This window comes from Ochotona curzoniae, unplaced genomic scaffold (genome assembly GCF_017591425.1).
Source record: "Ochotona curzoniae isolate NIBS_2020 unplaced genomic scaffold, NIBS_Ocur_1.0 contig_1014, whole genome shotgun sequence".
Lineage (NCBI taxonomy): Eukaryota > Metazoa > Chordata > Mammalia > Lagomorpha > Ochotonidae > Ochotona > Ochotona curzoniae.
The window spans coordinates 24497723-24519978 of NW_024464920.1; the positions used below are offsets into that span (position 1 = coordinate 24497723).

General features: G+C 39.4%; 2 protein-coding genes across 2 annotated transcripts in view; one reads left to right on the plus strand and one right to left on the minus strand.

The window, feature by feature from the left end:
- Window positions 1-837: 837 nt before the first annotated feature.
- On the minus strand, window positions 838-16321 carry LOC121162783 (GLIPR1-like protein 1). Its single transcript, XM_040990009.1, has 6 exons — window positions 16019-16321; window positions 13410-13655; window positions 9476-9576; window positions 7303-7391; window positions 1095-1136; window positions 838-991 (listed from the first exon to the last, which is right to left on the minus strand). The coding sequence occupies exons 1-6, from the start codon at window positions 16190-16192 to the stop codon at window positions 909-911; spliced, it is 735 nt and encodes a 244-aa protein (XP_040845943.1). The 5' UTR covers window positions 16193-16321; the 3' UTR covers window positions 838-908.
- A 5402-nt stretch (window positions 16322-21723) lies between these two features.
- The window catches only part of CAPS2 (calcyphosine 2), a 30816-nt gene continuing 30283 nt past the window's right edge, over window positions 21724-22256 (plus strand). The window contains exon 1 of the mRNA XM_040978185.1: window positions 21724-21801. Coding sequence (XP_040834119.1) covers window positions 21724-21801 — 78 coding nt within the window. The remainder of the gene's footprint in view (window positions 21802-22256) is intronic.

A 22256-nucleotide genomic window follows, 5' to 3' on the forward strand; every position in this document is an offset into this window, starting at 1 on the left:
ATTGCCAACATGCACAATATATTTCTTCAGCCCATGAAAAATACATTTTAAGATGGTCTTAAATATAGTTAGTTGAAAGGAAGCTGCTGCTTGCCTTGAGGGAAAAAAATTTCAAATAATTTAGTCCAAATGAATAAACACATTTTAAGATTGAATGTATTGGGGTGGTGTTTGGCATAGTGGCTGTGACTCAGACTCCAGCGTTTCATTTGGGAGTGCTTAGGTTTGAGTTCTGGCTTGGTTTCTGATTGCTGCTCCCTGCTAATGTGTATGCTTGGTGGCAGTGGATGGTGACTCAAGGGCTTGGGGCCCTGCCCTCACATGGCATACCCAGAAGATTTCCAAACTCTTGCCCTCACCCTGTCCAGCTACAGCTATTGAGGGCATTTAGGGAGAAAGCTAGCAGATGCAAGATTTATTTCTCTGTTTCTTTTTCACATAAAATAAAATAAAAATATTAAACATTGAATAATAATAACTTTAATTTGCACAGATAATGTTACCTGCACTATTGATAATATTTATATTCATGTTATTTATAGAGGGCTTATTTACCCAATTATTTATCATGATTGTATTATACACTCTCTAAACTTACCTCAATAACATTTTGTTTCTGAATGATACTGATGATATTCTTAATGGAAACTATTACCAGTTAAGGAAAGTAATAATTGAAACAGATTTTGTTCTTTAAATCTAAAATGACATTCATATTAGAAAATTAGATAATGGGACATAAACAAACAATTGTAGTTAAGGGGAAAAAAATGCAAGACTTCAGTGTTTAACCATCCCCTACACTGTATCTTTTGAAACAAAATGTATAGATACAAGAGTATAGAATATTTAATAGATAAAGTGCTCTTGAGTGTTATTTAGTTGTGAATTGTTTCTTTCTTGTCATGTTAAACCATTCTGTGAAGGAGCATGCCAAGGCTCAGTAGGTTGCATGCTGCTTCCTGTGACGCTCCACCCCTTGGACTGTCACCTGGATTATATGTAAAAAAAAAAGCAAAAAACCCAATTAGCACTCAGTGTAGCTTACAGGGGAGTAATTACTAAAATCAATACTGAAATATGTCAATACATACCTAAATTCACATTCACACTGTCAGGCACAATTTGTGGAATTTCTAAAGAACAAAAATAGTTACTATTACAAACATTAAAAATGTTAACTTTTAGAAAATGACAAATAATTTAGGAAAATTTGACCTTTCAACTTAAGAACATGAAAGCATCTACTGGGAATCCTCATGATGCCACCCATCAATGTTAACAAATGTTTCTAGTAAGTTTCTTGTGTCCGAGGCATAGAGGTCTAAACAAGCAGACCTGCGAAGCAGCACTGTGTTTTTGGCACACCACCATGCCCAGTCCGCTTCTCTGAAAAAAAAGTCTAATTCCCCGATGTTGATTTCTTTAGTGGTACTTGTTCTAAATTTTCTTTTCTTAATTTTTAAAGACTCATTTATTTATTTGAAAACAGAGTTGTAGAGAGAAAAAAGAAAGACAAAGAGTTTTCATCTGCTGTTGGTTACTTTAATGACTGCAACAAGCAGTACTGAGCCAGTCATAAGCCAGGAGCTAGCAGCTTCTTCCAGGTCTCCCCTTGGGTTTCAGGAGCCCTGGGCCATCTTCTGCTGCTTTCACAGGTACATTATCAGGGAGCTCTGTCAGAGGTAGAGCAGCCCAGACATAAACCAGAGCCCATATGGGATGTAGGCATTGCAAGCATGGGCTTAATCTGTGGTGCCATATCACTGGCCCTGCCCCATGTTTTTCCCACAGATTTTTTCCTCCCCCTCCTCTGTTTTGTTAGAAATTTATTTTCTTATATATATATATATATATATATATATGGACATATATTATTTTGTATTGGATGTACATGATGTAGGCTTTGAATAGAATGACTGTCAGGAAAAAAATTAAGTTCCTTTCATTGCAGCAAAGATGATATCATCACTTTTTAAATAAAATAAATAAAATGAATAAAAATGATTATTTCAAAGAATGGGAAGCTTTATGAAAAATGGATCTGATAATAGAAAATGATGAGGAATATAATGTTAATAATAGCAAAAACATACCAGTATTTATTAATTTGATTAGTAAGTAATTGATAATTTTCTTAACTTTAAATTACTATTATTTGAGGCTCAAAGCACTTTGGCTTTTCATGTTTAATCCTCCTTAGACTTCTCCTGAATTAGCTCATTTTACCCCAAGGCCTAGATATGGTCATCAAGCTATGTCTCTGATCTCTGGAAAAGGAAGTGGTCCAACCAAATATGTATATGATAGATACACACATATATGGACACACATATGTAAGGATACAGATGTACAAAGACATAGATAAAGATGATCAAGAAAAAAGCAAAAATCAAAAATTATAGAAATCAAACGGAATGTAGCCTCAGACACAGCAGAGATAAGATTATAAAATAATTTCATTAACACTTGTTTATAGGAGAAATTTTACTAAGGTGATATAGGTCAGCTAAAACAGACAATAATGACAGGACCAACCATGAACTCCGCAAAACTCTGCCAGTGCAGGTGAGGCTCTTGGAAAGCTTAGAGCTTCTGGCCTGTTTAATGATATTGTCTGTTTGAGGGCACGCTGACCTTGGTAGCTTTCGCTTTGTCTGCCAAGATGTTATTGCTTTTAGAATTAACAGACTGCTACCAGTGACCACAGTGCTGTTGTGCACATAGCATGATTTAATGTATATTCACTTTAACCTTAAAAACCCTGTTTTTCCTTCCCTGTGTGCGCTATCCTGCAAGGTATTTGCTGCCCTGCTCCATAATAAATTCATTTTCCTTGAAAGGTTAAAGACTCTGCATTCTGATTTGCTACACTAAGGTTTTTCCTAAATCTGAAGCTGACATAATCATTAAGTAAATTAAATCAGCAATTTAAAATTGTGCAAGCACATAGTATGTGTGGGTACTCACACACACACAAATACTCCTACAGACCAGAATAGAACAGGCTTATAGAGAAGGTCTGCCAAACATTCAAAAGCAAAATAGGCAGAGTTTTGCACCAACCACAACAAAATACTAAAAGAACCAGTATTCCTAACTTCCACCTTCTTTCATAAACCTACCACAACCTTAAATTCACACTACCATATGGAGATGTTAAGAAGGAAAATTATAAGTCAGTAAGAATTCTAAAATTAAATTCCAAGATTATAAATTAAAAGTTTACTAAGGAAGCCATAAAACCAAGTTGTATTTAACACACACGTGGAAGAATGGTCTGCTGTTACAGGGCCATTACTTGACTCTCAATATCTTGAAATTTTACAAGTAACTGGATTGTATTACAAAACTTTGATACAGTTTGAAACACTGACATATTAAAGGCAAAAAATATTGAACAGTTGAAGAGGTACAGAAAAAATATAAACCTAAACATTTACTCATGTTAAAAATTATTAACAAAATAAGGAAAAGATAATAAATTTATGTCTTGGTAGCAAGGACTAATCTGAAACAATCTACATCAAATCTGTAACATGGCTTTTACAGTGAGAGAGGAGAATATCTACTATCATAGCTTATGTTCAACTTTGTACTTTATAATTGTCCATTTTCAAAAGAAGTAAATAAATAACATGTGTAAAGATTAGAAGAAATAGCAAATCCTGCAGTTATTTTTTGCAAATACCATAATTGAAATACAGAAAATGTATAAATTATTAGAAATAAGATGAGAGTGCGGTAAGATTTTATGGGGAGGAGACTAACAGACAAAGCATTAATATTTCAATAAATCAGCAAAATTACTAAATGCAACTTAAAACATTTATATATATATATATATTTTAAAGATTTATTTTTATTATTTTTTTATTGGAAAGGCGGATGTACAGAGAGGAGAGACAGAGAGGAAGATCTTCCGTCCGATGATTCACTCCCCAAGTGAGCGCAACGGGCCGATACTATGCCAATCCAAAGCCAGGAGCCTCTTCCGGGTCTCCCACGCGGGTGCAGGTTCCCAAAGCTTTGGGCCGTCCTCTGCTGCTTTCCCAGGCCACAAGCAGGGAGCTGGAAGGGAAGCGGGGCTGCCGGGATAGAACCGGCGCCCATATGGGATCCCGGGCGTGCAAGGCGAGGACCTTTAACCACTTGCGCCACCGCGCCGGGCCCAACTTAAAACATTTATAAGAACAACAAATACAAGTCACCAAGAAATCTCCTGCCCAAGGTCTCTACCACGAAAATTTCAATGCCTGTGTAAAACAATTCAAAAGACCTAAATAAACCATTTTATTGTTGTAAACATTGTTTGTCAAAATATTAATTCTTCACAAATTTAGCTCTAAATTCAATATTATCCCAACCAAACTTCCGATCAGGTAATCTGTGGAATTAATACACTTATCCTTACATTAGTGTGTAATACCAAAGGGCCAAGATTAGCCAAGTAGTTTTGGATTGATGTAGTTATGATTGGCATGGTGATATAGCATGCTAATCTTCCAACATCCAAATGCCAACATTCCATATGGGTGTCAGTTCATGTCCCAGCTGCTACTATTCCAATACAGCTCCTTCTAATGACCTGGGAAAACATTAGAGGTTGGACCAAAGCTTTGGGACCCTGTACCCATGTGGGAGACCCAGAAAAGCTGCTGGCTCCCAGCTTGATCAGCTCAGTTCTAGTCATTGTGGTCAGTTGGGGAGTGTACCAGTGGATGAAAGACCTGTCTTTCTTTCTATGTCTGTAAAAACCTGCCTTTCAAATAAAAATAAGCAAATGTTCTTCTAAAGAAAGAAAAAGAACGGGTCTAGTGATGAAATCCTCACCTCACCTTGTATGTACTGTCCCATATGGGTGCCCGTTCATGTCCCAGCTACTCCACTTCCCTTCCAGCTCCCTGCTTGTGGCCTGGGAAAGCAGTAGAGGATGGCCCAAGCCTTGGGATGCTGCACCTGCGTGGGAAATCTAGAAGAAGCTCCTAGTTCCTGGCTTCGGATTGGCTCAGCTCAGGCTGTGCTCCAGCTGTTGCGGCCACTTAGGTAGTGAACCAGTGGATGGAAGATCTTTCTGTTTGTATATCCTTCTCACTGTAAATCTACCTTTCCAATAAAAATAAATAAATCTTTATTAAAAGTGAAAAAGAAAGAAAAAGAACAAGTTAGGAAGACACATGCACTTCAGCATCAAAGCTCACTCTGTCTTTAAAGGCTGTATAGTACTGATAATCTTTAAATGTCTTGGAAGAATTAATTTAAAACAGAAAGAAAACGTTTCTTGAGCACAACCAAAAAATTCTAATGCAGAACCACTAAGCCTTGTTCACAGGCATTAGAGTTTGTATTAGTGAGCAGGCCTGGCCGGGGTCTACCCGGCAGAGAAGATCCCTAGAGAGACGTCCACTCGTGTGACAAAGCTGCTTTGCCCGTGGGTCAGGTCTAAGACTGAACACTCGAGCTGTGACCCAGTTTAAAGCTGATTTTGGAGAAGCGGAGGATTTACTACCACTTTTGGTGGCCTTGTAGGTCTGCAGAGACTACGTTAGCGAGCTAAGAGGTCAAGAACCAGGAGGGAGGAAAAAGTGGGCTTTGAGCTTAAGATGTTGGATGAATTTTGAAATTGTGCAGAGAAGGAGGCTGAAAACCTAGGCTGCAAGACTCTAGAAGCAAGTTTCCAGCAATTTCACAGGGTATGGCAATTAGGATTGGGACTGGGACCCAACAGGGAAGGGATACCTGGGAGCACACCAGGAAAACCAGGGAAGTCTACAAACTTTATGTAAGAACAGCAGGGCTCAACTAAGCTTTCCAAAACGTCTAATCTAGCCGTAAGTACCCTGTGTTTGATTTAAGGTGATTCTATCCACTTGACAGAGGAAACATTAGAAATTTCTACTTTTCTCTAAAAGTCTTCAGTAAAAATTTTTTAGATGTAGCAATTGTTTCCATGATCTACTGTTGTGATACAAACATCTCTCAAACTGAGTTTATAATCAAAACAATTCATTATTTCTCTCCCTAATCCAGAATGGCTGTCTCTGATGGGTGATTGCTTTACTGTATATAGGATCAAGAAGTTCAGCAACCTGGCTGCATTTACTTGCAGCTCAGCTGGGGTTCAAACATCAGGATAATTCCTCCTCTCAAAGCTGTTTTTCTAGCAGATTACAGATTTCTTAACATGCCCCAAATTTTATTAGCGGTGGGGGTGGAGTAGGGGGAAAGACAATCCCTCCTGACCTGGGGGAAGGAGCAGGAAATAGGAGGTGACAGGTGTTACAGGAGGGAATGTTGATGGCTTTCTTACAAATAATTCAGCACATCAAGAAATCCAGCATTAGTTACAAAACTAAGGGGCAACAGCAAAACAAAAACAGAAACAGACTTCCAGATGATCTAGAGGCTGGAGGCTTAGAAAGAATTTGGAATACAGAAATGGTGATAATGGAGTCTAGTGTTCCAAAAGAAAAAAGAAAATAAAAACAAACAAAAAACAGGACAGAGGAGGTGTGAGCCAGGTTGGCCGCATGGGTTTCCAATCAGATTTTCAATTCATTGTAACTGGAAGCAACTGGGATTTTAGAAAAGGAATTATTGAGGGGTGTGTGTGTGTGTGTGTGTGTGTGTGTGCGCAAAATAATTTGAAGTAAAGGCAGAGAAGCAGCAGGCACTTTCAGGGGTTTCAGGCCAGATGTGACAGCAGGTTGGATCCTGCGAGGAAGGAGGAAGGAAAGCAATGGATGTATCATTGTTATTTTTTTATCCCTCTGTCTAGAAAACAGAAAGTAAGTAGTAAGTTCACTTTAGAATTTCTTAGAATTAAGCTTGATATTAGAGGGGCTACCCTTCTAATTAAATTTTAATATAAGTAAAACATTGAATACAGAAAAATTCATATCCCTTTATTGTAAGAATAACAAATTAGGACAAAGAGAACACATCTAGCCAACCACAGGACAGATGCTGAAAGTCATTTTCGTGTCATCTTCCTGTTAGCACTTCCTCTTTCCTCTTCAAAGGCACGGCTGCCTTGAGTGTAAATAAATTGATTTTGCCTGATTTGGTGCAATATACACGCGAAATAATTTCAAATGCATTATTTTCTTGTGTTTGTCTTCTTTCACAGTACTGTATATATGGTCATTTCCTAAATCACAATTTTCTGCTGTTTCCTTCAAGAAAATGTACATCTACCCTTAGAGAATCTTTGAAGGTGAAAAGATGATAACATGGAATGGAATGAATTCATGGTCACTTTATTTCTTAAGGACAAGAGGATGATGATTATTATTTGCTTACGGCAGAGCTTCTTTACGCATCTCTCTCTCTCTGAACACTGAGAACAGGAGGTTCCTTTTTTGTAGGGGTGTTGATTTGGATAATTTCCTCTATAAAAAGAGAAACACTGGTTAGTTCATTTTTAGGAAAGTTGTTTGGTCATGAACATTAGGAAAAAAGCAGCAAAAAGTGTGGTTTCTATTTTATATTTATCTCTTTTGTTCAAAGGAACTGTTAACATTGTTATTTATAGAGTATCCCTAAATCACACGACAGTTATGAAGCTCAAAATAAATGTAAACTTAATAAATGTAATTACTGAGTATATTAAAACTTTTTCATTGCCACTATGATTATACTTCATTTTGTAAATTGGATAGGTGAAACTTAAATTGCTAATTAAAATGTGTTTTTTTTTTGCTTATGAAAGTGCAATTGAAGAGGACAATACAATAATTATTATCTGTTTCTATCTGATTATGTAGCAAAAAGATTTGACAACTAACAAGCCTGCTTTTCAATAATACAATCCTGTATGGTTCAATAACTCTGTTATCAGCTGTATCTGGAGAGGGCTGTAAAAGTGTGATTTTCCTAGATTGCGTGAAGAAAACATCCGAAGGCATTTCTGAATGTTTGTGGAACTTCCTTCTCTGAATGTTTTAAAGTACCCTGTTACTATTAGTAATTTTCTGTTAGGAAATAAACTATTTTTGATTCTTTATTCTTAAATCCATTAATGAACATCTGAGTTGCCCAAGTTTTGGACTACCCCCAAATAGTTGCTATGAAACATAAGCCCAGACATGGACATGTATTTACGGTGAATGAGGATTTCAGCAACTGGAGTGGTCAGTCTCTGTTGTGGTTGTAATTTGTATTTTCCTAATGACTCATGAGTGGAATATTTTCCTAAAGATTGCTTGGTACATCCACATCTTGTTATTCTTTTGTCAGCTGTTTTGAATTGCCGAAAAGGTTTTTATCGCAGCAGTTAAGACATTGCTTTGCATATCCATCAGTCCTCTCAGGGTGCCTGGGTTTGAATTCTGACTGTGATTCTAGCTTCCTGCTACTGCCTACCCTGGTACATAGGAGGCAATGGTTGATCTGTTTGTGTTCCTGCCATTCAATTCAGCAGACATAGCAGTTTATCTCTGTATATTTGTCTTTTAAGGAAAATAAACATGAAAAAACTAAATTTTAAGTTTTCTAAATGCTGAGTTGTCATAGTTTTTCAGTAACAGTCCTTTAGTTGGTGTGTTTTACATTCTGAGACTGGATGGTCTTTCCATTCTTTTCATCATTTTCTCTGAATAAGTTATTTTTAACTTTCAGGACATCTAGTTTATCATCTGCTTTTATGAACTGTGCCTTAGTTATAGTAGTTATGACTGTATGAAGGTCACATATGTTTTTGTTTATGCTTTCTTTGAAAGCATACATTTAGACTCTATATTCAGATGTGTGATCTGTGTTATTTTTTGTAGTGTGGATGACTAACAGTTTCAGCACAATTTGTCAAAAAACACCATTTCCTCCACACTGCGTTGCCTTTGTGCATCTGTGAAAAAAATCAGTTGAATAACTGTGCTCAATCGTGCCTGGACTTATTATCAGATTCTATATTGTCTCACTGACTTGTTTAACTTTATAGCAGTCCTACACTATTATGATTTTAGTCATTCTGGAAGACAAAAGAACTAACTCTTCACATTGTTTTCAATTTATTTTAGTTATTCTGATTTTATTTATTTTTTATTGGGAAGGCAGATTTAAAGAAAGGAGGCGATACAGAAAGATCTTCCATCCACTGGTTTACCCCTCAGGTGGCCACAATAGCCAGAAATGAGGCATCTGAAGTCAGAAGCCAGAATCCTTTGGGCATCCTGCGTCCATGCAGATTCCCAAAGCTCTGGGGCATCCTCCACTGCCCTCCTAGGCCACAAGCAGGGAGTGGGATAGGAAGTGGAGCAGCTGGGACTAGAACTGGTGCCTGTATGGGATGTTGGCACTGCAAGGCAGATTAGCCTGTTGAGCTACTACACCAGTGCCTGTTTTAGTTATTCTAGGTCCATTTCATTTAAAAATGAATTTTCCACACATTTTTCTGGACAATGTATCAAAAATAATAAATAATAAATAAATAAATAAATATCATATATTACTAATACATAATGGCAAAATAACTTACGCAGGTCCATAGTTACAGACAAATATTGCAGTAGAACCTTTTCCAAGGTTAGGGCAAATTTTAACTGCACAACCAACTCTATGCGAACTGGCCCAAACTACCTGTAAAGAAAGAAAATTTAAAATAAAACATGCAAGAAATTCTATATAAACACCACAATATGGAAATTTGACATAATTTGTCAGACTGCAAAAGAAGAATATACATCAGCATTCGGAGCATAGTTCTTCTAATTTCTAGTATTTAGCATTAAATGACTGTTTTGTGAAGGTTATTTTATAAAGGCTACTTTTTTCTATCATTCCTAATTCTCAAAAAAAAAAAAAAACCTGAAAAGAATACAGTATATAGCCCAAACCATAATTTCTTCCATATGATTTTGGAAATATATAAATTTTAAATTTTTTTAGTTTATTTCAAAGTCATACTAACAGTAAGAGAGTGAGAAGCAAAGATTTTCTGTCCACTAGTTCACTCCCCAGGTGGCAGCAAAGCCAGAACGTGCCACACTGAGCTCAGAGGGCAGAACTGTAACTGTGTTTCCAAGCACTTCAGTAATGATGAAAGAGTTAAAGGAAGACACTGCATCCCATAAGGATGTTAAGTTAGCTTTTTTTTCCTTTTAGTTGCAAAGAATAGCATAAGTATTGAAAAGGACTGGCATAGAGAGTCCTCACTGGGAGAGATAAAGAAGTGAAGAGAATTGCCAGTCCTTTGCGACACTGAAAGAATGAAATTATTCAACATTCTCCATGTGAATAAGAAGGAAAACAGCAATAGACACTATTTAGAAAACTAAATAATTCAGAGCATTGATGTAGAGTATATTTTGACATCACACATGATTTTTCTGAGTTCATGATCTGAAAATTTTAGTAACAAATCGTACTAGCCTATTTCACAAGCAACAATATTAATTACTTGTTTCTATGATTTTTATATAGCTAATGTCAGTAATTTCAACAACTATATTTCCAAGGCTCTTTATGTGCCTGAGAGATAGCACCGTACAATAAAACACAGTGAACTAAAAATTGTATGGCAAACAAACTAATTCTGGATTAATTTCCTACTCAATGAGATTAAACTAGGCAAGTAAAAGATCCTTTTCCTTTTCAATGTTTATGAAAGTTACTAAACTATACTTTGCAAGTATATATATTTTCAAGAAATCATGTTTAAAATTGGTCAATGGGTAATTAACCGCACCCTAAAATTCTATTGTTCAATGTACTTAAAGTGGCATTTCTGTTTTAGTTTTAGACATAGTGAAAATAAATACTGACTATGTATACATTCAAAATACATAGTATCATTGAAAGAACCCCTGTTACACTGGTGTGAACACTGGTCATAACTTTAATGTATCTATTAGTGATGAAACTCTAAGAATTTTTTTCTCATTTTGCTTAAAATGCAAACAGGACAAGCAAGCTAGCTGTGATTCGGCCTTGATGCCATTTTAGGGATTCTGCATTCTGCTGTCACCGGGGAACCTGACATTTCATTCTTTCCATTTTCCCAGCAGGAATTAAATCATATTCTGTCACAAAAACCTTTTCCCTAGAGTCTTGGTGGTATCTGGCCTCAAAGGATTCTGTTATTGAACAGAGTACGTAGAGGACATCAGAGAAGTTCGGTACCATGTCCAGGATTTAAGCATGTCAAAAAGTGAAACTCTGAAACTTAAAAAAAAAAATCAGATGGTTAATAGACATATAAAAATATGCTCAGTCTCCCTTGCTGTTAGGAAAAAACAAACAGCAATCACATTGTGGTTCCACCTAATTCCATTGAGAATGGCTTACATACAGAAAGCAATTAACAAGTGCTAGTGACGATGTACCCTAATGCACCATTGGTGCAAGTGCAGACTAGTGCAGCCACTGTGGAAACCGGGACGGAGAGCGCAGAGACAACTGAAAGTTAATCTATCATTCAACCCACCTACCCCCCTCCTGGGAATACATTCAAACAAAATGAAATCTGCAAATGGCAAAGAAACCTCCAACCCTATACAGCAGCACAATTCACAACAGAGAATACATGTTGGCAACCCAGATGCCCATCAGCAGAAAATTGGGTTAAAAAACTGTGGTATACCTACTCAATGGAACATTATATAGCCACTAAAAGAGAATGAAAATTTATCATTAGCAACAAAATGGTCCCAATTGCAGACCATTATGTCAGTGAAATAAGCCATCATATAAGGCAACATTTGTGCAAAATACAAAATAAATAGAAATACAGGTCATCAAATACATACATGTATTCTCATAGATTAACTGTATAATGGAAACTAGCATGGCAGAAAGTGAAGATAAGTTGCAGTATGCAGTTTTTCTCTAAACTCATTTTACGGTATCATTATTACCCTTTTATCAAAATTTCAGACACAGTAAAGATTACTGATCTATGTCCTCCATAAGCATTGATGCAAAATTCTCAACAAAACAATGTAAGTAGATGCTAACAGTACAGAAAATGACATAAAATCCCAGAGACTCAAAGGCTTCTCAATATGGCAAATCAGTAACTGTAAAAGAGCAGTCAATATACTATGAGTCAAAAAGTCACATGATCATCTCCATGGATGCAGGAAAAATTCAATAAAACTCAATAACCTTTCATGATGGAAACCGTCAACACATTAGGGGTAGAAGGAACACATCTCATCACCATTAAGACTGCATGAGTACCTGACAAAGCCACAGGGAACAATTGTACTAAATGGGCAAAAACCGAAAGTGTTTCCTGTAGTCCTGGAGTAAGATATGGATGTGCACCGTCACCGCTCCCCTGCGCATTCCCTTGTCGAATGCGGCACAGTTCACAATATCAAGAAACGGCGATGATGTGTCACGTGATGAACTGGTAAATAATATGCAATACATATACACAACTTAACACTGTTCAACCGAAAAAATGGATGAAATCTTGTCAGTTGCAAATACAGGGATGGGACTGAAATATATCATATTTGGTAAAACAATCTAGACACAGAAAACCCCACTATTCAAAGCCATTTTGGGAAGGTTAAAATGTCGATCATAGAAGAAGGTAGCTAGTAGAAATCAGCAGCGGCGCTTTAGGGAGGGTGGGGAGGGGAAGAGTGATGCGGCAGGGAACGGGTACAAAGACAGGTGAGGAGAGGAGGGAGTGCTCCCGTCCAGCGGTGCCATGAGCAACTACAGCGTGCATTAATCATGCACTGCAAAATCATTAGTGCAGAAGAATCAGTAGGTTCCTGAGAAACAGAGAACCTATTTGAGGAGACTGAAGTGCCAATTGTGCTGATTGGATAACTACCCATTGTATAAATGTGTCGCACTACTCTATTATGTCCTAAATATCAGTAGAAATATTATATGTAAAAAGTACGATAAAAGAAAAAGGCAGTCTGAGAAAGCCACACAATACTTAGGAATAAACAAGATCACATGGATTTCCTTTGGAAAGCAATGCCAGTAAACAGTGGAGGGGGCTGGCAGCGTGGCATAGCAGGTGAAGCTACCACCTGGAACCTTTCCTGCCTTGGGTGCTCCACTTCAGTCGAGCCCCTTGATAACGGCTTGAGAAACGCAGCTGTGCCCTGTCACCCACACGGCAGAATCACGTGAATTAGCGGTCCCTGACTGCAGCTGGCCAGGTGCTGGCTGTTGAGACTCTCCAGAGGGTGAGCCGGTAGCTGGAGATCTCTCTCTAGCTCTGTTTTCTGTGACTTTCAACAAAATAAATATAATTATTACTAAAAAAAAAAGTTAAATACGACTTTTAAAGTTCACTTCATACTTCCATTGAAAATATCTCCTATAAGCAGATGCGTTTTCAGAAATCCTGAAGAAAATTTTTAAAAAGTACTAAAAGGTTTTTCCTTGCAATGGAAAGGTACACAAATGCGGAACTAATTAGTAAGATATGAAATTCTTACCTGTGTGTAATGGCCACAAACTTTAGTACATGATATACTATCAAAATCATAAAAGTTCGATTCATTAAACCAAGCAATAACAGCGTCCCTTGGTGAAAACACTTTCGATTCACCTAACCAGATATTTTCGCCAACAAATTGATAATTTTCATAGCATTCATATGGGATGTTTAAACAGGCGTTATGCTTAAATTGGCACTTGTTTGCCCATGCTCTGGCCATCTTTGCTAAACCATCTTCCCACACCTGAAAGAGAAAAGAATTTGAGTTTTGTATATGTTGAATTAAATTATCCTATTGATAGCAATCAATTAAATTTTGTTTGGCTTGGGCCCGGCGCGGTGGCGCAGTGGTTAAGGTCCTCGCCTTGCACGCCCAGGATCCCATATGGGCACCGGTTCTATCCCGGCAGCCCCGCTTCCCTTCCAGCTCCCTGCCTGTGGCCCGGGAAAGCAGTCGAGGACGGCCCAAAGCTTTGGGACCCTGCACCCGCGTGGGAGACCCAGAAGAGGCTCCTGGCTTCAGGTTGCGCTCACTTGGGGAGTGAATCCACGGACGGAAGATCTTCCTCTCTGTCTGTCCTCCTCTCTGTATATCCACTTTTCCAATAAAAATTAATAAAAATAAATCTTTAAAAAAATTAAAAAAATTTTTGTTTGGCTTTATAACTTTCATAAAATACAATTGTTATATTTATTATATTCATAGCCAATTCTTTTTAGTTCTGCTTTACAAATACTTAATTCCCTTTCAATGGCAGTCATATTTGGATCCCCATTATCTAACAAATGTTCTGATGCATTTGAGGCATTCAAACAAATAAATATGCATGTCACCAAAATCAGTCAGATTTCAAAGTATGGTAATTCATGAGGTCATGTATATTTATCATTAAGTAAAATATAAATATCTGCTGATTATGAAAGATGGAAACTAAAGGAGTTAAAATAAATTTCTTTAATTTGGTCAGCAATATCCTCCCCAAAAACCTCAAAGGCAAGCATCAGTATATAACTGTAGAATATTAAAATCTATCCTCAATATAGGGAATAAACTGATGTCTGCTCTTATTAGTTCTGTTAATATTATAATATAGGGTAAGCAGTTTAATGACACATATAAGCTATACATATATAAAATGTGTAATAATTGGTATCTCACCAGGCACAAATGACATAATTAGATGCATGGAAAATGCAAAGGAATACATAAATACAACTATAAAATTATGCAAAATTATCAACATAAGGCAAAATATATAAAAATTAATTGTACTTTCTTATAGTTTCAAAAATATTAAGAATGCATAAGACAACAAATAATATTTAAAATCTCTACTATTGAACTATAAAGCATCACTGACAAGAAATTTAGTAAGATTATTTCTTAAAATAGGCAGTTTAAAAATTTTTTTAAATTTTATTTTTATTGAAATGTGCATTTACAGAGAGCAGGAGAGACAGAAAGATCTTCCATCTGCTGGTTCACTGCCCAAGAGGACGCGACTGCCAGAGCTATGCTGATCCAAAGCCAGGGGCTTCTTCCAGGTCTCCCACACGTGTGCAGGGTGCCAAGGCTTTGGGCCGGGTGCAGGGTGCCAAGGCTTTGGGCCGTCCTCGACTGCTCTTCCAGGCCACAGGCAGGGAGCTGGATAGGAAGTGGAGCAAAGCAGTTGGGACATAAACCAGCACCCAACAGGGATGCCAGGGCTGGAAGGGGAGAATTAGTCAACAGAGCCCTTGCTCTGGGCCCAGTTTTTGTTTAACCTCTGCCTTTTAGCATTCTGAAGGTGGGGAAGATGGAGCCATCCTGAGCTACCCTGCCCCAGCACTTAGACCTCAAGGAAACCTGCCTGGCAGGGGCACTGAGCTACAGTTGGGTTCCCTCTGAATTTCAGCCCTGCACATGAGCCTGCCCACAGCCATTGGAGGGTCTGGCATCTCATTCACTTCTCCAGCTTCTTGGCCTGTTGCAGGCTTGTGTTTTCAACCTAGCAACGATTCTCCCAGATATGAAAGCAGCCAAAGGAGTGTGCTTCTGATTTGGGAGGGGCTGTTCTTCTCTCCAATGGACTTTATGTAGATAATTTTGCATTCACAGTTCTTCACTGAGTCTAAAGAAAATACGATTTCTTTCCAGTCTCCAGGGTTTTCCTGCTGTCATTTTCAGGATAATTTGTGATTTCCAGCTATTTCTATTTAGGACATTCTTTTTCTATGACATTAAGAATGCTCCAGGTTCAGCTTATATATATGTTTTTTTCTGCACAGATTTAGTCATTTCCCACAATGAAATTAATTTCCTGTTAGTGAGAAAATATAGGTGTTAGGAATCTTACAAATTGCTAATGGCTGTGATTGCATGCATGTTTTAAAACAGACAAAGCTGAGGAATAAATATTTAAAGAAAAATCAAGATTTCATGCTGTTTCAAAAAACAGCTGCAAGTTCTTCTCTTTTACCACGACCCTGGAGGAGACAGCCCAACCAAAGGTGTTGTTGTTGTTGTTGTTTTTAACTGATCAAATGCAAACAAATTCAAAACAGGGTCGCCCAGACAGCTCCGGATGAAGAGGAGAAATGTCAGGTGAGCCGGGACTCTGTCCTCACCATGTATTTCATGTTGGCGGCGGGGGGCCGGACTCTGCCTCGCCATTCGTTGTGGGCTGCGATGCACTCCTCTATAAAGCGCGGGTCGCTGATGGACGGGATGGTCAAAGAGTCAGTGGTTACCAGGTACAGACTTAAGGCCCACAAGCAGCCAAAGTTCCTCTTCAGAGTCATGGAAAAACGCGGAGCTTGCCCACGCTGCGCAGACCGGTAACGGCTCGGCAGCCCTAATTCCCCGGCCCGGGGACCACGCTCTCTCCCTCGGCTCCATCCTCCTGCCTGGGCTCGAGCCCAGCGCGGGGACGCCAGGCCGGCCGAGTTCTGACAGAAAAGCCACCGGAGACAGGGAAAGCCCTAGAACGCCCTCTGCTGTGCGAAAACGGGAGCGCCCGAAATGCTCTCTGCGGCAGTGATCTGGACGTCCTCTAGAGGGCGCCGGGATCGTCATGCCGATGACGGCACACTGGCAGCACAGGTGAATTGAACGCTGACGGTGCACAGCGTTGTCGTTTGGTTTGGCGAACTCAGCAGCTGTGTGTAACTTTTTTTTTTTTTTAATTGTTTCCAAAAACTGTAGCAGTAAATTGCTCTTTTCCGTGGACAGTGGTAAGAGTGAGAATAAGCAATCTATTTGGCGATACACTATGATCCTAAACTTATACCTTGTCAAATATTTAATGATTTACTTAGGACTTTGTCATCTGATGTCACTGCGGAAATTAGACAACAAAATGAGAAAAATGCAAGGATCTTAAGGAAAATTCTAGTCAATAATAAGGATAATGTTTTTTCTACTACTTGCTAATGCAGAGTTGTTATTATATACTACTTCACCATCACACGCAGGATATATCAAAAGGTTTGTAGAAAACTAGAATTAAAAGTTAAGTTTATTTGGGTACACATTTTTTTAAATCCTGATTTCCCCCATGATATATATTCTTCATGAACTTCTTAAGATCCCTAGCACATGGTCCAAAGACATGCATGAATTTATATGTGTCTATTCAGATACATTCATATATATATAAACGCAAGCATACAGATATTGCTTTCAACAAATGGGTTCCTGGGATTGTGGGCACTGCAGACCTACACTCCGCAGGTCAGACACTGCTGAGAACTGACGCTGCAATCTCAAGTCCAGCTACTAGGAATTCAAACAGAATTTCCGAAACACTGGAGGCAGGCTGCTATTGTCATTGGACAGTTGAGGCTGCCCTCACACCATGGAGCGCTATGGCAATCTGCTATGTTGAAAGATTATTGATACAATGAACCCTACCTAGAAACTATCTTCATGCAACATCTACATTGAGGTTTAACCAAACGACTGGTCACCATAGCATCCTTAGAGTGACATACAAAATTAACCATCACACCTGCTTGTTGCTTGAAACAGTTCATGTGAATATCTAGCTACTCCATTCTGCTTTTCCCTAATCCACTGCATTTAGTTCAAGGGCAGATACTATTTATAATATATCCTGAATCCCAATACTTTATAGCATTCTATGGAGAGCTGGCATCTTGGTTAGAACCACTACTCTGTTACTTTGCATCCATTCTCTTTTTTATTTTATTTTATTATTATTTTAAAGATTTATTTCTTTATTTTCCTTGGGAAGTCAGATATACAGAGAGGAGGACAGACAGAGAGGAAGATCTTCCGTCCGTGGATTCACTCCCCAAGTGGCCACAACAGCCTTGGCTGAGCCGTTCTAAAGCCAAGAACACGCGAACTGGTGCCCACATGGGATCCCAGTACATGCCAAGCGAGGCTCACTTTGCATCCACTTTTATTTTACTGTAATAAATTTTCATCTTCTATGCATTTGCCTGCCATTTTTAAAAATTGTGTTAACATAAAAAGAACAGATTTCATGTATTTTATAGGTAACATTCTAAGAAGGCAACCACATCTCCCTTCTTCTAATTCCCTTCCTCAGTTTTCCTCTTTCCTTCCTTTCTTTTCTGTCTTTAAATTCTGAAAAAACAGGATTTCAATGCACTGTATAATTACAGGCTCAATGCACCACCAACTATAATATTCAACAAGTAAAAATAGAAAAACCGTAGTTTCAAAGCATATAAAAAGGGCTAAAACGGTAGCATCGAACCTATGGTCCCAGACACCTCCGGGGTACCAGGTGAGCGTGAGGTTCTTCTCCGCCTGACCATGGCTCTGAGCAGCCCCAAGCATCGCCTCCCAGCGCAGCAGCATCTCTCCCAGGGTAGCTTCCACCTGGGTACCATCTCCTCAGGCTCTTCATGCCTACTGCTCCTGTTGGCTGCAGTGCCCTTTCCAGAATTCTCCTCGTTGACGTCTGTTCACAGGAGGCCCCTACCTGGCAGTTTACTTTTCATCATTTCACTAATTTCTTCCTGAGCTTGTATTACTTCAACATCTCTTCAATATTAATCTGTTTCTTATTCTCCCTCAAGAGACTGGGGTGAAGCTTGGGTGCCCCTGTGTTGAAAGGGCAGGCATTGAGGTTTTATATTTTACAAAGGTACCTTCACCAGGGACCAGAGACCCTAACTGCCTGTTGTATCGTCAGACTCCCCACACAAATATCAAGTTGGGTGTTCGGCAGACATTATCTGCTAGGTGCACAGTGTAAGTAAAGTTCAAACAAACGAGGAATTACCGTGGTGGATGTGCAGCGGCTGAGCAGCGCAGGTGAGGCGCCTCTGCTGCCGGGTCTGGGATCGGGCGCAGCCGGTCCGCTCTGGGGCGCGGGAGACGCAGCTGAAAGGCGGGAGGCGGTGTGGAAGGAGCCGGGGATCTGGGCGGTTGGCCTTTTTCGTTCTAGGAAGTCAAAGAAAGAAATTAGAGACTTAGCGTGGAGCCGCCTGTTGCCTGGCAACGTGCGGACGCTGCTGGCTGCCCGGTCCAGCCCGTGCGAAGTCTCTCCGCGCAGTCGCTCAGTTTATTCCTTTCCGAGGCTCCGGGCTCTGGATCTGAGTGTTCCCCAGCTTGTTACTTCAGGGCGGACTGGCCGTCCCTACGCCGCCCGCCTGACCAGGAATTCCAGGTAGGGAAGAAACGGGGAAGTGTTCCTGAAGCACTGCAGATGTCATGAAGTATAATTTAACTGGGGGCGGAGGTGAAGTGAGATCTAAGGGGTTATTCTATGTCGTTGGAAATTAACACTACCTCAGGTTCAGTTCGGACATCTGAGTGTGTGTCTTAGATTCACCCTCTGCTCTCATGAATCCTAAATGCTGTATTGTATTGATCAGTCTTTTTCCCCCTCCGTGTATATGACCGTGACTAGATCAACTTATTATTATTATTTGTTCCATCATGTTCTGATTTGGATTAGAATCCTAATAGCCGCCAATATTAGTAACCAGGACAGAGCTGATGGTCACTGGAATTGGAAACAATCACAATTTAAAAATGAGGAAGGTAGCAAGTGAATTAAATTGCATTGCCCAGTACTGAGTATACCAGTTGACAATATTTCTTCAATGCTAGCAATGACATCTCATGACTTGCGGCAGCTTGAGAATGGTCCCTGTATTGCCACTCTCCCCCCCCAAAAAGATATCTCAACCGAGTGGATATTAGATGTTTTAGGACAAACACAACCTTTGGCAAACATTACAGAGATAGACTCATGGATATTTGTATGAAGAAGGAATTCACAAGTTGTCATTGTGGTTCTCATAAGCAGGTGCAGAGGACTGAAACTAACCTAAAAGTGTGTTCACAACATGGGGTAGGTGTGTGGCCCGACAGCTGAGTCTGGGATACCAAGATCCCTTATCAGCATGCCTTGCTCAGGTCCCAGCCTCTCTGTTTGCAACCCAGCTTCCTGCTCATTCGCTCCCTGTGAGCCTACAGGTTATGGCTCACGTTGGTGAGTCGCTGCCAATCCCCTGGGCCTCCCAGACTGAGTTCTAGATTCCTGCCCCGGTCCTTACCCGGCCCTTTGTAATGGGAGCATTTGGAGAACGAGCCAGTAGATATAACATCTTTTTCTGTTATCTTCTCTCCTGCATGTGTGTTTGTGTTCCAAATGTGTGCAGGTGTTTGGGGGTGCACGGACACATGCGCTATCTGTATGAGAAGGGAGTACGGTAGCTGGGGTGAAGGGTGCTCTGTATGAATTCGGGAAGAATGGGGACACCTATCAAGTAAGAGGATTTGGGGGGCATAAGATACACATCATAATGATGGGATATTGTTTTTTGAGCTTTTTGATCAAGATCAGAAAAGTGCCAACATTAAGCTCATTTTACATATTACAATCACTGGCTTGGGCCTGGCTCAGTGGTTCAGTTGGTTAATCCTGCCTCTGCAAGCACTGGGATCCCAGATGGCCCACCCATTTGTGTCCCAGCTGCTCTAGTTCCCGTCCAGCTCTCTGCTTGTGATCTGGGGAAGCAGTGAAGAATAGTTCAAAACCTCGGGACCCTGCAGGCATGTGGGAGACCCGGAAGAAGCTCCTGGCTCTTGGCTTCAGATTGGCTCAGCTTCAGCCATTGCAGCCATTTATGGAGTAAAATAGCACATGGGAGGTTTTTCTCTGTCCCTCATCTCTGTAAATCTCCCTTTACAACCAAAAAAGGAACAGGAAAAGAAAGAAAGAAAAAGAGTTATTGGCTCAGAGAGAATAAATTTTCAGTCAAGCTTAAATTACAGGCATGTAGCAAGAATGAGGACTTTAAGTTTCTCTAACTCAAATTTGCCCTGTTCTGTTTTTTTTAAATCAACAGAAATATGATTTACTAGAAAAATAACTCCAACTCCAGTTATAGAAAAAGGAAATATAGGTAGATGAGTATTTGAACAAACACTGATGGTAACGGAAGGGCTAAGCATAGGATACACATTTTAAGTGATTCGTCTGAGTTTTTATTTTGTACATATTTGCAAGATGATCATTTTCAAATTCTTTTGGAATCAATTTTAGCAGTCATCACATAGCTAATAAATGAACCACCCATTCCATTTTCTTGCATTTTGTATTTTATGAGATATAGCTTACTAACAGTATTTCTTTGGTTTACCCTGTCAAAACTGAAACTCGCTGTTTTGGGAGATGAGGAAAGAATACAAATAAATACCTCCCTGTGGTAGACAAGAGAGGCTAGCCTTACTTTCTTATCATTACTGGTCAAAATTCTCATGAATGCACCAGTGTAAAACAACGTCCATTTGTTCTTTAGCAGTTCTGAAGGTTAGAAATAGAAAATGAGTCTTGGGGCCGAACTCTGGCAGTCCTAGGCAGAGCCGGTTCCCCGTGGAGCCTGCAGGGGGCGCTCCTGCCTGCCGGTCCTGTCAGGCTGCCCCTTAGCATCTCTGCTGCTCTCAGCTTGATGCTCTCCAGTCCTGCTCAGGTAAGGATCCTGGCGGTGGCACAGAGCTCACTGCCTCGTCCAGGAGACTCTCCCCTGCTCAGAATGCTTCATCGCACCTGAAGAGGCCCCTTTGACATTCAAAGCCACAAATTTACAGAGTCCAGGGACGGAAAATGGGAAACTGTGGGAAGGCGTGATTGAATATCATAGGGCATAGTGTGATTACCTTATTAATATGTGAGTTTTCATGAAAAGCAAAAGTGGCAAATCGTGAGTTTTTCTTTTCTGTAGATGAATGTATTGTAACTTGTACGACTCGTTTGAATTTAGAATCAGTTCTGCCATGTTTACCTTTTTTTAAAGGATATTGCATGATATTTGCATGAGCTTGAATGGATTTGACGATTAAAGAAGTTGCTGCTTCTCCTACGAGGCAAACCCAGCCATTCCCTGGAAGACGCTCCCTACAAGTAAGCAAGCTCTATCGCCTTGCTCTTGCAGGGTGATTCGGCAGCAGTTTTCCAGTCCGCCCTTCACATGTTTACAATTGCTTATACTCAGAAATACTTAGGATCAAGATTTTCTAGATTTGAATAGTGGAAACACCAAAATTGAATATAATCCTTACTTTAAAACTCACCAATGCTTGAGTTAAATTTTCTTTTTAAAAATTAAGTTTTTGTTTCATTTTTTGGAATTATCTGTACATCTAAATAAAGTATATAAAAAGGAACGAAGAAAATGTTTGCCTTTCCATCATTTGGATACAGCCCATTAATAATTTGGTGGATTTATCCATAATTGGCACACTATTGTAAGTGGAATATATTACTTTGTGAACCATCTTTTTTTTTAAAGATTTGTTTATTTTTATTGGAAAGCCAGGTTTGTAGAGAAAAGGAGAGACAGGGAGAAAGATCTTTCA